Source organism: Nannizzia gypsea, genomic scaffold (genome assembly GCF_000150975.2).
Source record: "Nannizzia gypsea CBS 118893 supercont1.1 genomic scaffold, whole genome shotgun sequence".
In the NCBI taxonomy this organism is placed as follows: domain Eukaryota; kingdom Fungi; phylum Ascomycota; class Eurotiomycetes; order Onygenales; family Arthrodermataceae; genus Nannizzia; species Nannizzia gypsea.
Window position 1 is genome coordinate 548682 of NW_003345201.1, and position 18317 is coordinate 566998.

An 18317-nucleotide genomic window follows, 5' to 3' on the forward strand; every position below is an offset into this window, starting at 1 on the left:
ACGTCAGCGTATATTGGCTACGTATGCCCAATTATCAACAAACACAGGCTTGCGATATTACTCTGGCCTTCTCGAATTCTAGGCCGACTATTTATCTCTACAATTTTATCGTTTGTGTTTCCTGTGTATTCCTGTTTTGGTCAGATGAAGTCATAAAAGCCTATAACTAGTCCCAGCTACGTCATTAGTAGCACATTTCAAGGAAACACCACATTAAAGAGAAAATACTCAATTGACTGTTCTAGACGATTATATCGGATAATTAGCCGTATAGAATGGAATTACTCTATTTAGTGCTCTGCATACTCCATCACAACGCTCTTTGGCTCTACATATTTACCCAAAGGAACGTATTTGATATCCTCATATCCAAACGCCCCTGGGCCACCAATTTCTAGGGCTCGCTCGGTATCTGACCATCGTGGTGAACATGCAATTCCTAGCACAGTCACCATGACGCCGTATCTGAATTCAGGGACTCCAAGTGCCTTTCCGGACTGCGTGTCGAGAACACAGATCAGATCAGGGACCATAGCCACATATTTCTCGACGCCTTCTTCTGAAACATGTTTGGCGTAGATATTTTCGTTTTTGAAAGGAATCTTTAACACACCGCCTGTAGCTACAGGCACTGATGATCGCCTGCTTTCCTCCGAGAGTTGGTCTGCTCCATTTGACTCGATTTCGCTTTGGAGAACTTGTTGGATTGTGATTTCGCCGTATGAGTGGCCTTTAAACAGTCGTCTTTCAACGGCAACAATTTTTCCTCGGAATAGAATTTTACCAGATTCAGGACCGCCAACCTCGTCAATCATCTGTTCAGCCACGGTGCTAATGGTGTTGCTGGCGTTTGCCCGCGCGATGCAGCGCCCAATACGCCATGCAAGGGACATGGTATTAAGTATACCAAACTTTAACATCTTTTCTCCTGTAGTAGGACGGGCAGCCAAACCTACACTGGACCCCATTTCGGCACACGAGGCGCGTAATGCTCGATCAACAAACTCATCGCTTGAGCACTTATTCATAATAATTGTGTTCCCACTGGCGGAAAAGATAGAGCAAGGCACTAGCTCGCCAGGCTGATAAACACATATAGTCGTTTGCCAGAATGTTGGGTAGGCACGGCCTACACGAGAAGGAATTAAAATCGGGAATGTCAATTGGAAAAAAAGACAAATACATACCCATCCAATCGGCATCAACTACAGGGCGGTCATAATGCTTTGATGAACCAATAGAAAGTGGTAGGATACCATTGCCGCCGCCGATTTCTAGTCCCATTACGGCATCAAAGCTGTCGTGTTTGAGATACTCCATAAGAGCATGGATGGATTGCTCGGTCTCGTTGTTTGCTTGTCGTTCTACAGAGACTGCTGGAGAGCCCATATGACCACCCCCTTTAATTGAAATTAGGACCAATGAATCAAATCATGGGAAGAAAGGAATAAACTCACAATATATCAAAGCATCCTTCTTCACAGAGTACGGGTCAATGATACGTACAGTGTGTCCTTCTCGTAGTTGATCACGTATTCGAAGGTGTTCGCTGAATGGTGAGCCTCCGCCGGCGCATCCTAGGACGTAACACCCATCAGCAAGCCAGGTGACGTCTGTTTCGGAGACGATCCATTCGTGAATCCCAGTTTCAGGATTTTTTACGACCTTCGGGCGATATGTAGCAACATCTATTGAGTTAATATTGAAGTCACTGGTCTCAACATTCTGTTTAGGAGCTTCGATGTATATCGTATCATCACCTTCACAACCATCTCCGCCATTTTGTGGGTTGTCTAGAGTTGGGACACCTTCAGGCGATAGTTCACCCACAGCGCGCGCAATAACGCGGACCTGGTTTGCGACGTACTGAAGTGGCATAGAATCAACCTCTGCCAGATACACTGTCTCTCTGATGGCACCAGAGGCAACCGCTTTTTCAATCGCCCTTGCTTTAGCTTCTTCCACTACTTCGGAAACTGGCTTTTCAGCAGTGCTCTCAATGGAGTCGACCGTACCTCCAACCTTGGACATAGCGGCGCCAACAGCGTTTGCAACCGAATAAAACGGAGGGAAGATGACCTCGGACACGCCCTCTAGTTCTGCTGGGGCTAACACTGAACCACCTCCAACTAGCAGCACAGGTAAAGGAGCCGGTGAAGTTTTCATTTGGTCAATAACAGTCTCCAACATGGATTTTATTCTTGCCTGCGCAGCGGAAACCACTTCCTTCGCCATATCCTTGACCAAGTCGCAGTTGCCAATTTTGGCTCCAGCAGCCACAGCAATGTCTGTTGCTGTAAGAGTGTCTCCTCCGAACACGGTGCCCTTGGTGCTAAGGCAATGGCCTACAGAATCTGGCCCGATGGTAGTTTTGGCTCCCTTTGAACGAACTATGGAACCGCCACCAAGGCCAATGGATTCTACATGGGGCATGCCGAAATTGACCTTCACGCCAGCAACTTCGACGTATGCAGAAGCCTGGCGGGGGAATCCAGATGGGAGCAAGATTCCAACGTCTGTAGTCGTGCCGCCGATGTCAACTACAATTGTTGCCGTACGCTCTTCTTCGGTATTATCTTGCCCGCTAAGTCCTAAAAATGCCGCTCCTCTCATAGAATTGGTTGGTCCAGAGGAAAAAGTGCGTATAGGAAGACTTGCCGCGGAAGTGGCATCGATCAGAGTTCCATCATTCTGGGTAAGGTATAAAGGACAACTCAAGCTCAATCGTTTCATTGCTGCCTTGAAGCCTCGGATTGTGCGCCGTGCAAACTTGAGGATAGAGGCATTTAGAATCGATGCATTCTCACGTTCGAGGAATCCAATCTGGGAGACATCTGAGGAACAAACAATATCAACTCCCGGTAGCTCTCTCTGAACGATCTTTCGAACACTGTATTCTTGGAAGAAGTGTTTGTCGATTGGGGAGAATACACCAGATATGACAACTGCATCTAGCCCCAATTCTTTGATTTTGGCACATTCTTTAACCACCTGGGCTTCATTTATAGGCGATTCTGCCGCTCCGTCAATGGTGAGTCCGCCATCAATGCAGGTGTAATAGCCATTCATAATCGATTTGAGAACTGGCGGGAAGTCGGAGAACGGAGGTACCTCTTTTGTGAAGCTCTTGGAAAGCCGGATGATGGCCACTTTAGATAGGCGTCGAACATCATGTTCCACTATGGCGTTAATAAAATGCGTTGTACCGATGGTTAAACAGGCAATTTGATCTCTTGGGACGTTGGCCTGCTCAAGGACATTGAAGACGGCAGTTTCTATTCCATCAGTAACATTGGGACTTGTAGTTGGGGTTTTATGTAGAGCAACCACCCCGCGATTTGCTGCGCTTGTCGTACGAACATCCAGTATGACACAGTCCGTGTTGGTGCCGCCGACATCGACACCGATTCGATAAGGAGCTGCTAATGATGACATTATCATAGTGAACATAGAAACCAATATAACGTCCCTAAGCCTATTATAGTGTTAAGGGGGAGTTGAAGTTGGATAATGCAATGTGCGAGCAGCCGAAGTCTTCCACATGCAAACCCGAGTGAATGCGGCTGGGAAGCTACATATATATGCCTTGTACACCTAGGTCGCTGAGTATGCCAACAGTTGATAGCCGCAGCAAACGTGTCTCTGTTGATTATCATAGGACGCCCGTCCGGAGTAGTAGTCTTATCATATTGCGGAGAGAAACGGGGGCTTTCTGGCCTGTCAGAAAAGGCGCTCAAACCCCAGTAATAGTCTCATCGTCGAGTTTCACCTTCACGCGTGTTATTGCCCTGATGCGGAAAGTAACTTAACATCCATATGATGCTGCATTTCATGGCGAGAAAGACCTTGTGTTGAATATCATGCAAATAATTTCGGCGTGGAAGACTGCTGATAGGCCGTGATCTTGATGGCTTTAGACAAATGGAAGGTTAAGCTTCATTTCCACCAACGGGTGTAGAACTTTGCCGATGGCCGTTGGCATGGTTCTCTAGTTCCCCCCGATTAATATGCCCAAGATCGGCTTCGTTCGAGTTTGATCGTGCAGACTGACCCCCCGTGGCTGTAGGAGAAAAAATTGCCGGCATTTTCTCGGTCGAAGGGTGAAGACTTGGTGGACATGGCTGTACCGGCCAGTCTTATGCGATTCGCCCAAATTCTACTGAAGGTCTCCAAGACGACGAAGCAGTTTTCATGAATCAAAGATTGAAGGATTGGAGATGCAAGTGATGATGCACTGCAGGCAAGGATGAACAGTCACGCCCTGTGGTCCCCAGGGCCACCAGGCTCATAGACAGGATACAAGGCCGAGGGATCGAATCAGAGAAAGATGAATAAGTATCCTGTTGATAATGCGCCCAAAAGAAGAAAAAAGGTATCCCTATGTAAGACAAGCATCCTCCAAGAAGAGAAACAAAAGGAAAGAACAAAAGAAAGAAAGCCGTTATTACGCAAACATACACGCAGTCATAAAGTTGCTCTATATAGCTTCATTTCCAAGCACCCTGGCTCAGGGAGAGCAAACCTTGAATGCAGTCAAGATCCTCTTCCTGGTTTGAACCTGAGCTAGGAACGGATGGCTGACCACTAAGTCCATCGTCCTTGTTTTTGTCGTTGGCCTTTTGAGGAGCTGTTGTTCCCCGTCCAATAATCCGATTACCTTCACGCCGGGCATCCCCCGATGTCTGAAGGACGCGATTTTGCGATTGGGTGGTCTGTTGTGGCCGTCGACGTCGGGGACCTATGGTTTGTGTGCCTGGAAGCCAGTTCTCTTTGTCAGAGTCACCATTGTGGAGATCTGGCTTAGATTTCGTTTTCTGGTTTCTGTTGCCCTGAGTGGTATTAAGTTTAGTGATGCTAGCCGTTTCTAATGATGGCTCAGTCTCTAGTCGGCCAAGAGAGGACACAGCGCGGGATAGCTTTTTTCGCTTCTGGGGTGGACCATTGGGTAGCAAAGTGTTCGGAAGATTAGCACATGGCGATAATATGCGTGTGTTTGCGTTTGAGGCTCTCCTGCGAGAGGATCCGGCACTTCTTGTTCCATCGGGTGTCATTTTAGGCGAGGAGAGAGCGCTACGCGCGTCCGTGTCGCAGTATAATTCCCATCTACGTGAATCCCGAGACCGTCCGAATATGTTAGCAGCATCCGGCGATTTAGATCCAAAGGAGATAGCACTGCTTGTCCGTCGAAGGCCTTTAAGTCGGGATTGGAGAGAGAGTGGAGTCGATGTACGGTTCCGTGAAGGAGACGGCGACGGCTCTCCTGCAGTTCGAACAACTGCTTCGCCATCTGCAGAGAAAGCAATTCTCAAAGAATCGCGAATCTTGGGAGGAGAAGGAGTCTTTTCATCTTCTCCACGAACCACTGCTTCGCCGTCAAAGGAAAGAGAAAGACGCAGAGAGGGCGAATCGGTGGAGCCAAGTGACCTTCGTCCATTCTCAAATCCGCCAACCCCTAGTCCGCTCACGCCTGAATCTGCACGCTTCCTCTTACCGGAGGAAAGCTGGCCACGTAATCTTGATTCGATAAGGGGAGAGCAAAAGCTGCACCGGTCTGTTTGAGATTTGGTAGATGTAGTAGAAGTCTGTGAGCTTTCGAGTTGCGAGGAGGCGATATTTTGTTCACACTGGCAGTTGGAGAGAGACTGAGATGGTGTGCCGAGAATATTATCGTAGGAATCATGAGGGGCACTGGAACTTGGGTTTTCATTCTGTGTGTTCGGGGGGCTAGCATCTACAGTTTTCTGAGAGCCTTCGAGTTCTTGTGTATTGGGAGATAGTTCATTGGGATGTATTGGTTTGGACTTTCGCCTGTCGTTCTGCCTTCTGTTTTGAAACCATATCTATAAAGCGGGGACTGTTAATGTGTGGCAGGCCACAGCGAGGTCAACTGACTGCGGCCGTACCTGAACTTCCTTATCACCCAAAGAGACTCTGCTGACGATACTTGCTCTGGTGGCCTTGTCAGGCTTTGGGTTCAGTCTGTATTCTGCTTCTAAAACGGCATGGTCCTCGGGGCTGTCGGTCTCATAGTTAGCATCACCTCGTCACGCGGTCAGTATAGCCAGGACACGTACCTGGTTCGCCGACGACGCTGGCGAATGTAAACTTTGCTATCGACTTTGGGTGGAAGATCCTGGGTCAATGTCTTGTTGGAATGTATCAGAAAGGAGTAACTGTTGCTAGAATCCGGCTCCGTCGCGACGGTGGGAGCGGATGCATCGCCCTCATGGTCCGCCTGACGCGAGTCACTCATGGCGTAGATAGGATATGCAGGCGATGTCGATGCAGAAGCGCCGCAGGAGGAGAAGGTAAGAAAGAATGAAAAGGGAAGAGGAAGAGAATATAAAGCGTCTTCGAAGGCGAGACTCCACTAGTTAGTAGTCGTGGTTCCTCCCTTGCTTTTCTCGTGTCGCGATCCAACGCGGAAAACACCAGACGGGACGAGTCCTTGAACGAGATATTTGGGTTGGCGCCGATAAGCTCGCTCCGTTTAGGATAATCCGTCGTTTGCCCGCTTATCGCTAGCTAAAGAGAGAAAAAAAGGGAGACTGGGAGTTTGTTCTCTTGGCCTGTTCTCAATAGCGCGTCCTTCCGAGGCAGACTTCCAGGCCAATAACCCCCGGGGACGAGGAACCACCTAGGAACTCCCTCGCCCTGTCATATACACCCTTGAATGCGCCCCCGGAAACCCTTCTCTAGAAACGGCCCCCTTTTGACCCTGATCTTCGTCAAAGAGCTTGATGTCGTTTGTCTTTTGCTGTCGTGTTTGAGCCAAAATTAACACAAAAAGCCTAGACGCGCTAGACGCGCCCGATAAGCGCATTGACAAACGCGGTCGGGAGTGCACGTGATACCTTCTGTTCCTTCCAAGGTTGGCAATATCTTTGCACAGAAACGAGTTCTGAGAGACAGCAATAAAAAAAGAGACGCGTTCTGGGATTTTGGCACTGCGAATTTCGAACAACTAGGCTGTACTACTATTTGATATCTATTCCTTCTGCCCTCCGAAAGTATGCCGCTTTTTTGCGATTGGAAGTATCTTGCTAATTGCTCAGGGATTTCTTGATCACGATTGAAGCCTTTCGTCACGAAGCATTCTCCATTCCTCAAAACGAATTGGATGTTACCACGCAAATACTCTGTTTACTATGATTTACCCTACGATATTTTCTCGATACCCTCCCTCCCTGCTTCCATACCTATGGTAGCTTCCATTGCTACTGTTGATTACCCACAATAAGGTTAACCGGATACTAGGCGCTCACCTAACCCTTCTTCAATTCTGCATGAGACGATGAGCTTGAGCGCCATTACGGAGTACGGAGTACAGAGCATTTGCTTATCCCAAAGCCAACCCATGCCTCAGCAAAATTCCTAGATCACACTCCAGCGTGGCCTACAGAATACCAAGCAATAAAAGCACAGAAACGGAGGCAAGATTATTGGCCGGCGGATCCGTTCAACGGCTCAAGTACTCCGTACGGAGTACTCCATACCCGAAATGCGGATTATCTCACTCGGAGTGTTCGGTACTGTCATCCGTACACCGTAACTTTTCAAGAAATATCTCAAGAATCGATCGTGAATGGCCGACTGTCAAAGCCTGGACACACTCCAGGTATAACCCCGATAAGTCCATAGCTTCCCAAAATTTCGGCCCAATATGTTGACTAGAGGGGGGTAATCATATAACGAAGATCTACATCGTGCTAGTCTTTGATTTGATGGTAGGGATCACTTTCAACCCAAAAAGCTCGAGCGCCTTGGTCACGCCAAGAAATGCCCAATAATTGAGAAAAAACTATCATATCTCATCCCTTCAATTCGTACTCGTAGCTCCCAAAGATATATGTGAGATCCTTTATAAGCCCGTGATCCATTGTCATTATCATCCTTAGCACATCTGTTCGATGAATATAATGGCTATTTCTTGAGTCCGTCAATCAATGGGTTGTTGTACTGCGACGAAGAATAAACGCTCAACCTTTCCGCTTCCGGCTTGGCAGGGTCGTAAATGTGGGGCCAGAACCACTAGCTTGGAGTTTAAACCTTGGAAGGGGATTGATCACGCTTACAACAAAGCTAAGATGGTGTTTGTGTTAAGGTACGGAATGGTTCATATATTATGGACATTATGGGCTTAGGCGGTTAGGAAAACTTATCAACTCAAGAGATCCATGGCAGATGTCTCTCCTGAGCTTTCTGTAGGATACTTATAGCTATACAGAGTATAACTGACTGATTTTCAAGCCATCGTGCTATTCGTTGGGTCAGTCAGCCACAGCATTCTCAGCTTGCCAACTAGTTAATTAGGTAGCATCAGTGAGGTCGGGCCAGTGCTAGTCTAGTTTAGTAGCCTATCGTGGCATATCAAGCCTTCAATTGTTCGTGTTTGGTTACACCAATCAATGCACCGTGCATATTCTCGTGATTGAAGAGGGAGCGAGCACGTCGTAGGCAGCCGGGAAGTTTCCTCTGTACTCCGTACTTATTATCCATCAGGGCCGTGAAGCTAAACACACAAATTTCGAAGAGAGCCCTCATCACTTAGTTGGGGTATTTTCAAGAAGGCATCGACAGAGATGGCCTTATTCAAAATATTTAAAAGAGCCAAGAAACCATGGGGTTATAGCTGGAGGTCCTCATCATCTTTCACGGTAGTATGTGTCGTCATAACACTGTTTGCAGGTATGGCCTTTATTCCTTTCGATTCTTGATATAGGCACTCTTACGGAGTACACGGCCATAATCTCCACATGTGGTAAAGGAAAACCCCCTAGTAATGACCTGAACCTTTTAGAAACATTTACCCACGGTTTCGTGATCCCTATTCTCCCGTATATCCTGGAGAAGCGTAACAATGTCGACCCCAAGGATACGCAGCAGTTGACGTACTTGATACTCACAGCATATGGCGCCACAGCAGTGGTATCTGGACCTGTAATCGGGCAGTTGACGGATAGATTTAAGTACCCCAAACTTATCCTAGCAACCGGGTTAGGAATTGCATTCCTCGGGACATCCATTCTTGCAACGTCCACAAATCGTATGAGACCATACCCCTGGCACCTACGTTGGCACAAAACTAATCATCCCCATTAGTCATAAATGTCTTCATTGGGCGTATAGTACAGGCCGTGGGCAGTACCGTGTCCCAGGTTGTGGGGCATGCTACACTCAATGACGTCGTTAAACCACAAAACATGGGTATGATATTAGGCCTGGTAAACGTCTTTATCAGTGCCGGTGCGTTTTCTGGTCCAGCGGTATCAGGGTTTATGCTCGAATACTTTGGATATTGGAAGACCTGGAGGATAGTATTTGGGATCCTTTCCCTAGATATTGTGTTGAGGCTTTTGATGATCGAACATCCAAAGATCAAAGATAAGCGAAAACGCGCCAAAGCAAAGGACGACGAAAGCAGGAACGCTGATTCGCTGACGGAGGGAGTAAATGAGTACACTTCCCTTATTGCCAATGCTTCAAAAACGCCCTACAGCCTCGCAAAGGCAATACGTGATATGAAGGAAGGTTGTACATCCATGTTCTCCTTCTACTGGATACTGCTCAGTCAGCCTATGATTCTTATTGGACTTGTGTCCTATATGACCCGCTCCTCTCTGATGGCTAGTTTCAACACTACACTCCCCACACATGTGCGAGATATGTTTGGGTGGGGTAGTTTTCCCGCCGGTATGATGTTTGTAGCACTCCAGGCGCCAGGAATGGTCCTTGACCCTCTATTCGGATGGATCCGAAGGAGAGGAGGGAATAAAGTGCTCACAGGCCTGGGTTTTATTCTGTTGGCTCCACTGCTCTGGCTTCTCGGAGCAGTGAATCAAAAATGGCTCCCATGGTCCGGTTCCGAGGATACGGTTAAGCTGGTATATGTCATTGTTATCATCTGTATAGGATGTATCCAGAACCTCCCAGCAAGTGTCGGGGCAGCGGAGATAACTGGTAAACGGCCAAGAATTGTTTCATCCTATTAATCGTGCTGTTTGCTAACTTGATTGGTGTCATCTTAGCCGTAATGGAGCACCTTGAATCAGAGACTCCGGGAATATTCGGCCCCAAGGGCGGAAATTCGCGAGGCCACTCCCTTTCTAATGGGAGTTTTAATCTAGGCCAGTTCATAGGACCCCTCTTATCTGGGTCTTTAGCAGACAATCTAGGATATGGTCGTATGACTTCAACTCTGTGTAAGTTTTCTCGTTATTGCGAGGTGGTTGCTGTGATCGATGCTAATCGACATATTTAGGTGGTATCTGCTTCGTTACATCGATCTTGTCGATTGCTTTCATGAAAGATAAGTCACCAAAGAAGAGGAACTGGTGGGTGTGAAGTTATTAGTTATCATAATGAAAGTGCTGCTTTGAAAGATTATGTTCTGAAGGTTGATGTTTTATGTTTCTTGTCTCTAATTAGCCGCACAGGGAAGGAAGGGAAGTTGGCGTCTAGTGCTCAAAACCTTAACTACTCTAAGCGCCTAGCCCGCCTATCTTGTGTATCCAGATAGACGTTAAGTACTATATTCAATTTGACCCTTTCCATCCTTCCCTAGAGACTACGAACAGTTATATAAAACCAATTTAATAAACATTAGCAAAGATCTTTAATTCTTCCGTAGTAGATACATAAGCCAAAACCCGTGTGATAGCCTTTCTCATTAATCTAAAATCCGATACCCAAAATCCAGAAACGAACTGCTTAAGCAACTGTAAAAAGAAAGCAAGGCCAAGGGGTATGTTAATCATCACAATAGGTAGAAAGGTAAGGATAGGCTACCCATACTATTCGCAGTGTAAAACAAGCATTATCTTTAGCTCGGAAATGGATGATAGGAGAAGAGTGTTATTAGTGTATCAAGGACTCAGCCAAGTAAGACTATATTCGGATGTTAGTACACCTTCAAGAAAGAAAGTCATCAGGCACGAAGTACGAACCTTCCCAGCCCCAGTCTGCCATAACACTTAACCAGTGTAGATGGCCTCGAACAGTCCTTTCGTATTCGACAAAACTACCACCTGGGTCTGAAGATCTATTGCCGCAGCTAGATGGTAGAGATGCTCTCGGGGTAAGTGACGGCATTTGACTGAATGTTTCAGGAAGCAGCAAAAACGAAGCTGCATTGATATCATCAGCCGTAGAGATGCAGCGAAAATCCTGCCTGTCCTGAGCCAAAGTATTGCCGAAGATAAGTGGTTCTATTACGCTGTCATGTCGACTGCAAGTCCCGGGCGCCGGAGTACTAAGAGGTAGAGAGTGCGCGTCGGATTGGTGGCTTATAATGGCGACATTATGCGCATCTCGACGTTTCCAAACTTCACAGACAACCTCAAAACATCGATCGATATTTCCAATCGCCATTCGTTGCTGCATCTGTGCCCAGCGAGCTCTTGCCCAGTTTCTGTCTTCCTCGCTGTCGGCTTCGCAACTGGCGGCCAGAAGCGGGAATATCTGGACAATTATGGTCCGAGAACCCAGAGGAATACTACCAAGAAGAACAAGAATCCGGCTCGCTAGCTCACTCGTAGGTTCAGAGGGTATTTCAGGGACAGCTAGATGCAGGTGGAGCAAAGTCGCCCAGCGGTAGGCTTGAGCGGTCAGGAAGCTGTCCCGGATATTTGATGTTGGGTCTTCCGGTGGTTTAAAATACTTGGGAGGAGCCCACTGTTCAATGAGTGTTTTGAGCTCCATAGCCTGAGAGATAATGGCAGCTGAATTCACTGTTGTTTTGCGAACTTTCTGGGCCAAGACGGCAACGCGACCAATTAACGGGAATAGGGTGGCTGCGCAACCCAATAAAGGGTCAACTTCTTGCACTTGAGGAGCGAAAAAAAGGGGGGATGGAACCTGATCAAATCCAGTGTCTTCGCTGGTGGTTAGTTGGGCGATGACTGCAACGTACATCCAGCTGTTATATAGAAACATCAGACGGGACTGGTCGTTGGGTGAGAGCGGCATATGGCTGTGTCTGGCCAAGGCCCTGTCAAACAGCACTTTAGCTCCACGAAGATGCTGCACCCCAGTTGAGACATGTGTGTCCCATGTGTCCGCAAATGCCAGAGCGAGTGTTGTGGCCAAGGCAGCATCTATGTTCATGTTCTCTATATTCACAGCTAGGGTTCGGACGCTTTGGCGCATGTGGTCCATCCCAAGGTATTTAAATGCAGCATTTTCCTTCGTTGAATGGAAGGCAGCCAGTGCACAGACTGCATGATATAGAGCGGGCGTATCTCGTATTAGGGGAGTAACCGCCGTCCGCCATGGATTTTCGGTCACGCCGTCTTTGACTGAGAGAATACCGCAGGTATGCTGATCAAACCTGAGCAGGAGCATTTCGGCGTTGTCTGCACGGGAATCTAATAGCGCGGTAATTGGTATGTTCGGTATGTGGAATAGTGGTCCATGTCGTTTTCTTTTGAGATTGGTGAGCTCTTTGGCGACGTCTTGTCGAACAATTGCTTCCACGCCGTCATCTTCGGAGTCCGTGTGTGGTGAGGGGGATTTTGGAGTGAAAGTGTGTGTCTCTGGTGTGAAGGCTGGGGTGAAACTCCCTGACGACTGACTAAACGAGGCAGTGACTCTGGTCGATGGCCTCTGATTTAGTCCGCCAGGTGTGGTCTTGGAGGTAGTGTTATTTCCATGAATATCCAATCCCTCCAGCAATGGTGTTACCCGACTGTCAAAACTTGCACCAGATGCACTAGCTGAAGGGGAGCCATCCACTGCCGGTTGTGTACGCGGCACATCTTCGGCCGTGACATTGATAAAACGGCATTTATACTGCCTGACATACTGAGATTCCCGTTCTTCAGAACCTAGCTTTTGGGCCTTTGGTTTTGGCCTTCTGGTATAGCTGGACTCCTCGAAGGACAGCCATTTGTAGTTTTTCTTATATCCGCCGCAGGGGACATTTCTCCTCTGACACTGAAGGCACGTCGGTTTCGTCTCGTCACATTTAAGTCTCTTTGCCTTGCACGTTACACACCCTATATCAGCAGAGTCAGCATGAACAGGAAACTATATATCAAAAGGCAAAGATAGGCCTGGCTCTTAGCTATAGTAGCCCAGGGCTTATAACTATAAGGAGGTATAAGAAACATACCGTTGCGGCTCTTTGACTGCTTCGGTTTTTCCTGTGCCAGGCTATCAGGCGCAGGCGCATCAAACGATCGAAGACAGCTGGGCTGCCCGCGGGCGATCGCAGCGTCCTGCCTGAGGTCGCAAGGTCGAGTAGCTTCACTTGAGGATATGTCCATGAAGCATCGGGGCGGCGTCCACGCCTGTCCACGGGGATAACTCGGGAGGCACAGGATTTATATCTAGCTACATGGTCCCCTTTCTCAGCAGGCCGGGATTCCTCGCGCGCAGTCGTCAGCTTCCTCACTGTCAGACCGGAAGACGACCAGCTCTGTCCGACAGCCTTTTTCTCTTCACTGCTTTTCTTTTCTTTTCTTCTTCTTCTTCTTCTTCCTCTTCTTCTCCTTCTTCTGGCTCTGGTGTCTTCGTTCGTCTGCGCTGCAAGCTTGAAGATTCTGTGGAAATACTCCGTAGGCAATTTCCATCTCCACAAAGAGCCGATAATTCTCCGCATACGAAACGTGACACGAGAATTACTGCTGCCTCCAGTTGGGGACGACGTATCAATACAGACGTGTTACACCGATACATCATCGATTATTTTCTTTTCTTTGCCATCTAATCTCAACGTTTTCTTTTTTCATCTCCTTTTTTATGGTTGATGTGACGCCAGCGAGCGAGTTCAGCGAGTCCAGACTTTGGTAGCTGCAGCGAGTGCCTGGAAGCTGATGCTTCTTTACGGGACCGTTCGGCCGCAAGTCTGGCTCGATTTCCCATGGATACCAAATGCACAACCTAACCGCGGATCACTGACTGCGAGTTAGGCAAAGCATGGGCAGGGAGAAAGATATTCGCCACCACTTCATTTAACCAGAGGATGAAAATCCGGTTGGGGGAACCAGACGATGGGACGACAAGATGGGAACAAGGGGCTCTCTTGAAGCATATTCAATCCTTACATACGGGGTGTGTTTCTGCCTAAAAGTGGAGAGAGATATGGGTTTTATATCAACCCCTGAAAGCATGGTAGAATACGGAGTAGTGACCACCATCTCGACGACCGTCCCATGTCTGGAATTGTCTGAAAGAGATAGACACACACGTACACACACAGAGAGAGAGAGAGAGAGAGAGAGAGAGAGGAGAGGAGAAGAACAAGTAGAGACAGGGGTACCGACTAACTACATGATGCGTGGGTTCCTTTCGAAAAGTCACCGTCCCTGCCGGCTGCACGCAATCTTCTTCTATGCATGACGGTGGCCATGTGGGAGGAGAGTGCTAAGCTATAATAACTACTTGGCAAATAGTTATCGAAAACAAGGCTCGTGAAAGAGGTCGCTATTTCAAACTCTCCTGTTATTACAGGGAACCTCACTAATGCCCCCATCAGGGATCTGATCTAGGTGTAACATCACCCAAGGCCTTTGCCATGCTACATATGCTACTGCGGGAGACTTCGGGAAAGGTCAAAGGCACAGAAGTTGGTAAGATAGTTTTCTCTACCATCCATTAGGTGCATCTTGTGGATGTCCAATCCAAACCAGCCTAACTTTTACAGTGGCCGATCGGAAATTAGCTACCTCGATAGTTACCGAGGAGTGGATTTTAGTATCGGATATCGGCTTACTCCAGGTGATTCCCGTTGCCTGTTAACAATGCTCGAAACAGTCTTGTTCTCATAGTGGAGGGTATCGAACCTTTACTCACTCGGCATGAATCGATTGTCAATCTTATACGGAGTACTAGTAGGAACTTCCACATGGGCTATGTTCCTATTAGCCCAGCACTATCAAAGGGACCACCCCCAAGGTTGCCAGTGGCGACCCAAGGCGGCTTATCTTCGCGCCAGTCACTGTTTACGGGGCGAACAAGAAATCTGTTCCGCTGAAGATGAGACATGCATGGATCACGGATAGAGTTAAGTTAGTAGTTATGAAGCTGTCGGGCTGATTCGGGGAGTAGATGAAAATGATGACGCAGGGTAAGCTCAGACTGGAGTGATCACAGACATAGACATGCCATACCCAAGGCTAGCCGAGTTACGGATCGCTTCAATAAAGTCTGACTCTGAGGATCATATTAACCCCTCGGGAATTGGCCCGGCTCCAACTATTATAGGTCTGTGGATTCGTCATACCAGAAATAACGAAGATTGTTATCATCATGGCTATCAGTTGGTTATATTGAACATGCCCCATACGACATAATTATGTGTCAAAGAATGCCATCATTCTCTAAGCATCGTTGCTTTCTAGTTCAACACTATATACTCCGTATGCCATAGCGGCTGTTAATGTAAACCAAACTAAAGAAGAATGAGGCCGGTCCTGGCACCAATCAGGGCACCGGAATTGAAAGTTAACAGCAGTTTGACAAAAACTAAGTCATTAATATGATGTACGGAGTATCAACCAGGGGTTATCATTTCCACCGATTTCTTATCTACCAAAATATATAGATATCACTGATACCCACAGGTTCAATGATAGTTTGTATAGTATCTTAATCTCAACAGTCACAGCTTACCATGTAAGAGCAATCTAATGAACCACCAGACTTCCCATTTTTAGCTTATATGCATATTAACCTGCTACTCCTACTCCTACTCCTTCTATGCTACTATATACTCCCTCTTAACCGTGCGGTGTTCCTTTCCCATATGATGACTAATACAATGACTAAGCAAGTTGCCCTGGCAACTCCATCTCCAACTTGCAGCTTGCGATCTCAAGCCAACTTTAGTGAACGAATGATAACCTGACCCTAGCCAGATCGCTGTCGCTAACACAGCCATCAAAGATTAGTTACTGAGCTAGCTAACTATCGATCTTAGCTGCGTGCAATCTGCTTTCGTGGCAGCCACACACGCAACCAACCGCAGCACGAGCGAGCGAGAGCCAGAGCCAGCGAGCCTATCCTCCTTCGCGGGGCAGAGGCGATAAATATCAACATTCAATTCCGCAGCACTATCAACAAGCAACGCCCATCCTACTCCATCATCGACTCGGCGATGGATGCGAATAATATACCACCGTACTCTCTCGGGAAGCAGGCGACCCCCCATCTTCCACCGATGCTTAATACGCGGTCCGGCAACGAGCCCTATGAGCGGCCCCTAACCCCCCCTCAGCCTCAGGCTGGCTTCATCAGTCCTGCCAACACCCCGCAAGGCAGTCCAAGTAAAAACAAAGTGCCTCCTGGTGCTACAGGACTTGTCAATGTGTTTGACAATGCCATGAGGCTCACTCCGTCTTCGCCATCCAAGTCCGGTTTTGGTAAATCGCCACTGTCACCGGGACGCGGCCAGGTGGACGATTTGACTGCATACAATGAAGGAAGAGAAGAGTCTGTCAGGCCCGGGAGCCCTAGCCGACTGTCGAATAAGGAGAATGCTCCAATTCCTGGGCTGCGGTCAGGAAAGGAAGGGAATACTTTAAGCCATGCTGCCATGTCGCGTCGAGAGCAGTATCAAGCAGGCGATCGGATTGAGACTGGCATTAGAAAACCACAAACTCAAATCAGAGGCCTAACTGCTGAGGAACTGGAGAAGTTGCAGCAACCAAAAGTCAAGCGTCTTGCCAATGTCACGCAGCTCTGTTAGTTTTCCACCTTGTCTTTCCCATGATTGTTGTATGTGTACTAACCTAGTAAAAAGATTTCCTTGATCATTACTTTAACCTTCTCAGCTATGTTCAGAACCGGCAATTACGCAGCGCCCAATTTGCTGCTGCCTACCCGCCTCCACCTGAGACAGATGAAGCAGAGTACGAAGTCGCACGCCATAAATATTTGGGCCGAGAACGTGCCAACCTTCGGAAACGGAGAACCCGTCTGCGACATGGAGACTTTCAGATTCTTACCCAGGTTGGCCAGGGTGGCTATGGTCAGGTGTATCTTGCGCAGAAGAAGGACACTCGGGAAGTGTGCGCGCTAAAAGTCATGAGCAAAAAGCTGCTTTTCAAGATGGACGAGATTAGGCACATTTTGACGGAGCGCGACATCCTAACGACCGCAAAAAGCGAATGGCTGGTGAAACTTCTCTATGCTTTTCAGGATGAAACTCAAATATACCTTGCCATGGAATACGTGCCAGGAGGTGACTTCCGTACTCTACTCAACAACACAGGAGTCCTCCATAACCGACACGCTCGCTTCTATATTGCAGAGATGGTAGCCTGCGTGGATGCTCTCCATGTCCTTGGATACATCCATCGAGACTTGAAGCCGGAGAACTTCCTCATCGACTCCACCGGACACGTTAAGTTGACGGACTTTGGATTGGCAGCGGGAATGCTTAATCCTACCAAGATTGAGTCTATGCGATTGAAGCTAGAGGAGGTTGGCAAGACCGCTGTACCATTTGGCCGGCCGATGGAGCAACGATCTGCCGCTGAAAGACGTGAAGGTTATCGATCACTCCGGAAGTTGGATGTTAACTATGCCAAATCAATTGTCGGGTCTCCTGATTACATGGCTCCCGAAGTACTGAGCGGTGAGGAGTACGATTTCACCGTTGACTACTGGAGCCTAGGGTGTATGCTCTTTGAAGCTCTGACCGGCTACCCTCCATTTGCTGGAGCAACCGTGGATGAAACATGGCAGAACCTGAAGAATTGGAAAGATGTGTTGCGCAAGCCACAATACGAAGATCCGAACTATTATCTTTCCCGACGTACTTGGGACTTCATTACTCGACTCGTTGCTGCAAAGGATCATCGGTTCAAAAATGTTACTGAAATCCACAACCATGACTATTTCGCTGAAGTGAACTTCAACACTCTAAGAGAAGAGCAGAAAGCTCCATTTGTTCCTGACCTTGACTCTGAAACGGATGCTGGCTACTTCGATGATTTCGGAAATGAGGCTGACATGGCTAAATATAAGGAGGTGCATGATAAACAAAAGGCACTTGAGGATATGGCTGATCGGGACGAAAAGATGAACAAGAGCGTCTTTGTTGGATTCACTTTTAGGTATGGAGGTCCCCTAAACTGAGCTTCATCCTCGCAATTGCTTTGCTAACAGTAGAATGAATAGACATCGAAAACCTGTTATTGATAGCGACGGACGCAGTAGCCCTCGGAAGGGTATCCCGACTGACGGGTCCTTTGGAACTATGTTTTAAAACAACCGGACTGGTCCAAGCCTCTTCTTTTGATTGGCACGCTGTTCGTCGCTGCCTATTACTCCATATTTATCCTTCTTCAACCTTTCCCAGAGCTGGCTCCCTC

At 47.8% G+C, this 18317-nt stretch overlaps 6 protein-coding genes across 6 annotated transcripts; 3 read left to right on the top strand and 3 right to left on the bottom strand.

The window, feature by feature from the left end:
- Positions 1 to 290: 290 nt before the first annotated feature.
- Positions 291 to 3435, bottom strand: MGYG_00196 (hydantoinase; the record flags this gene model as incomplete). Its single annotated transcript, XM_003176057.1, has 3 exons — positions 291 to 1129; positions 1188 to 1400; positions 1458 to 3435. 3 exons carry the CDS (start codon positions 3433 to 3435, stop codon positions 291 to 293), a joined length of 3030 nt encoding a protein of 1009 aa, XP_003176105.1.
- A 1052-nt stretch (positions 3436 to 4487) lies between these two features.
- MGYG_00197 (hypothetical protein) lies at positions 4488 to 6253 on the bottom strand (the record flags this gene model as incomplete). The annotated part of the gene is made up of 3 exons (XM_003176058.1): positions 4488 to 5840; positions 5904 to 6015; positions 6075 to 6253. 3 exons carry the CDS (start codon positions 6251 to 6253, stop codon positions 4488 to 4490), a joined length of 1644 nt encoding a protein of 547 aa, XP_003176106.1.
- A 2329-nt stretch (positions 6254 to 8582) lies between these two features.
- On the top strand, positions 8583 to 10344 carry MGYG_00198 (hypothetical protein; the record flags this gene model as incomplete). Its single annotated transcript, XM_003176059.1, has 5 exons — positions 8583 to 8688; positions 8801 to 9046; positions 9103 to 9960; positions 10029 to 10202; positions 10262 to 10344. 5 exons carry the CDS (start codon positions 8583 to 8585, stop codon positions 10342 to 10344), a joined length of 1467 nt encoding a protein of 488 aa, XP_003176107.1.
- Positions 10345 to 10911: 567 nt separating this feature from the next.
- MGYG_00199 (hypothetical protein) lies at positions 10912 to 13265 on the bottom strand (the record flags this gene model as incomplete). Its single annotated transcript, XM_003176060.1, has 2 exons — positions 10912 to 12995; positions 13112 to 13265. The coding sequence occupies 2 exons, from the start codon at positions 13263 to 13265 to the stop codon at positions 10912 to 10914; spliced, it is 2238 nt and encodes a 745-aa protein (XP_003176108.1).
- Positions 13266 to 14515: 1250 nt separating this feature from the next.
- Positions 14516 to 15002, top strand: MGYG_00200 (hypothetical protein; the record flags this gene model as incomplete). Its single annotated transcript, XM_003176061.1, has 3 exons — positions 14516 to 14570; positions 14645 to 14718; positions 14769 to 15002. 3 exons carry the CDS (start codon positions 14516 to 14518, stop codon positions 15000 to 15002), a joined length of 363 nt encoding a protein of 120 aa, XP_003176109.1.
- A 1094-nt stretch (positions 15003 to 16096) lies between these two features.
- MGYG_00201 (AGC/NDR protein kinase) lies at positions 16097 to 18211 on the top strand (the record flags this gene model as incomplete). Its single annotated transcript, XM_003176062.1, has 3 exons — positions 16097 to 16682; positions 16742 to 18059; positions 18124 to 18211. 3 exons carry the CDS (start codon positions 16097 to 16099, stop codon positions 18209 to 18211), a joined length of 1992 nt encoding a protein of 663 aa, XP_003176110.1.
- Positions 18212 to 18317: the final 106 nt, after the last annotated feature.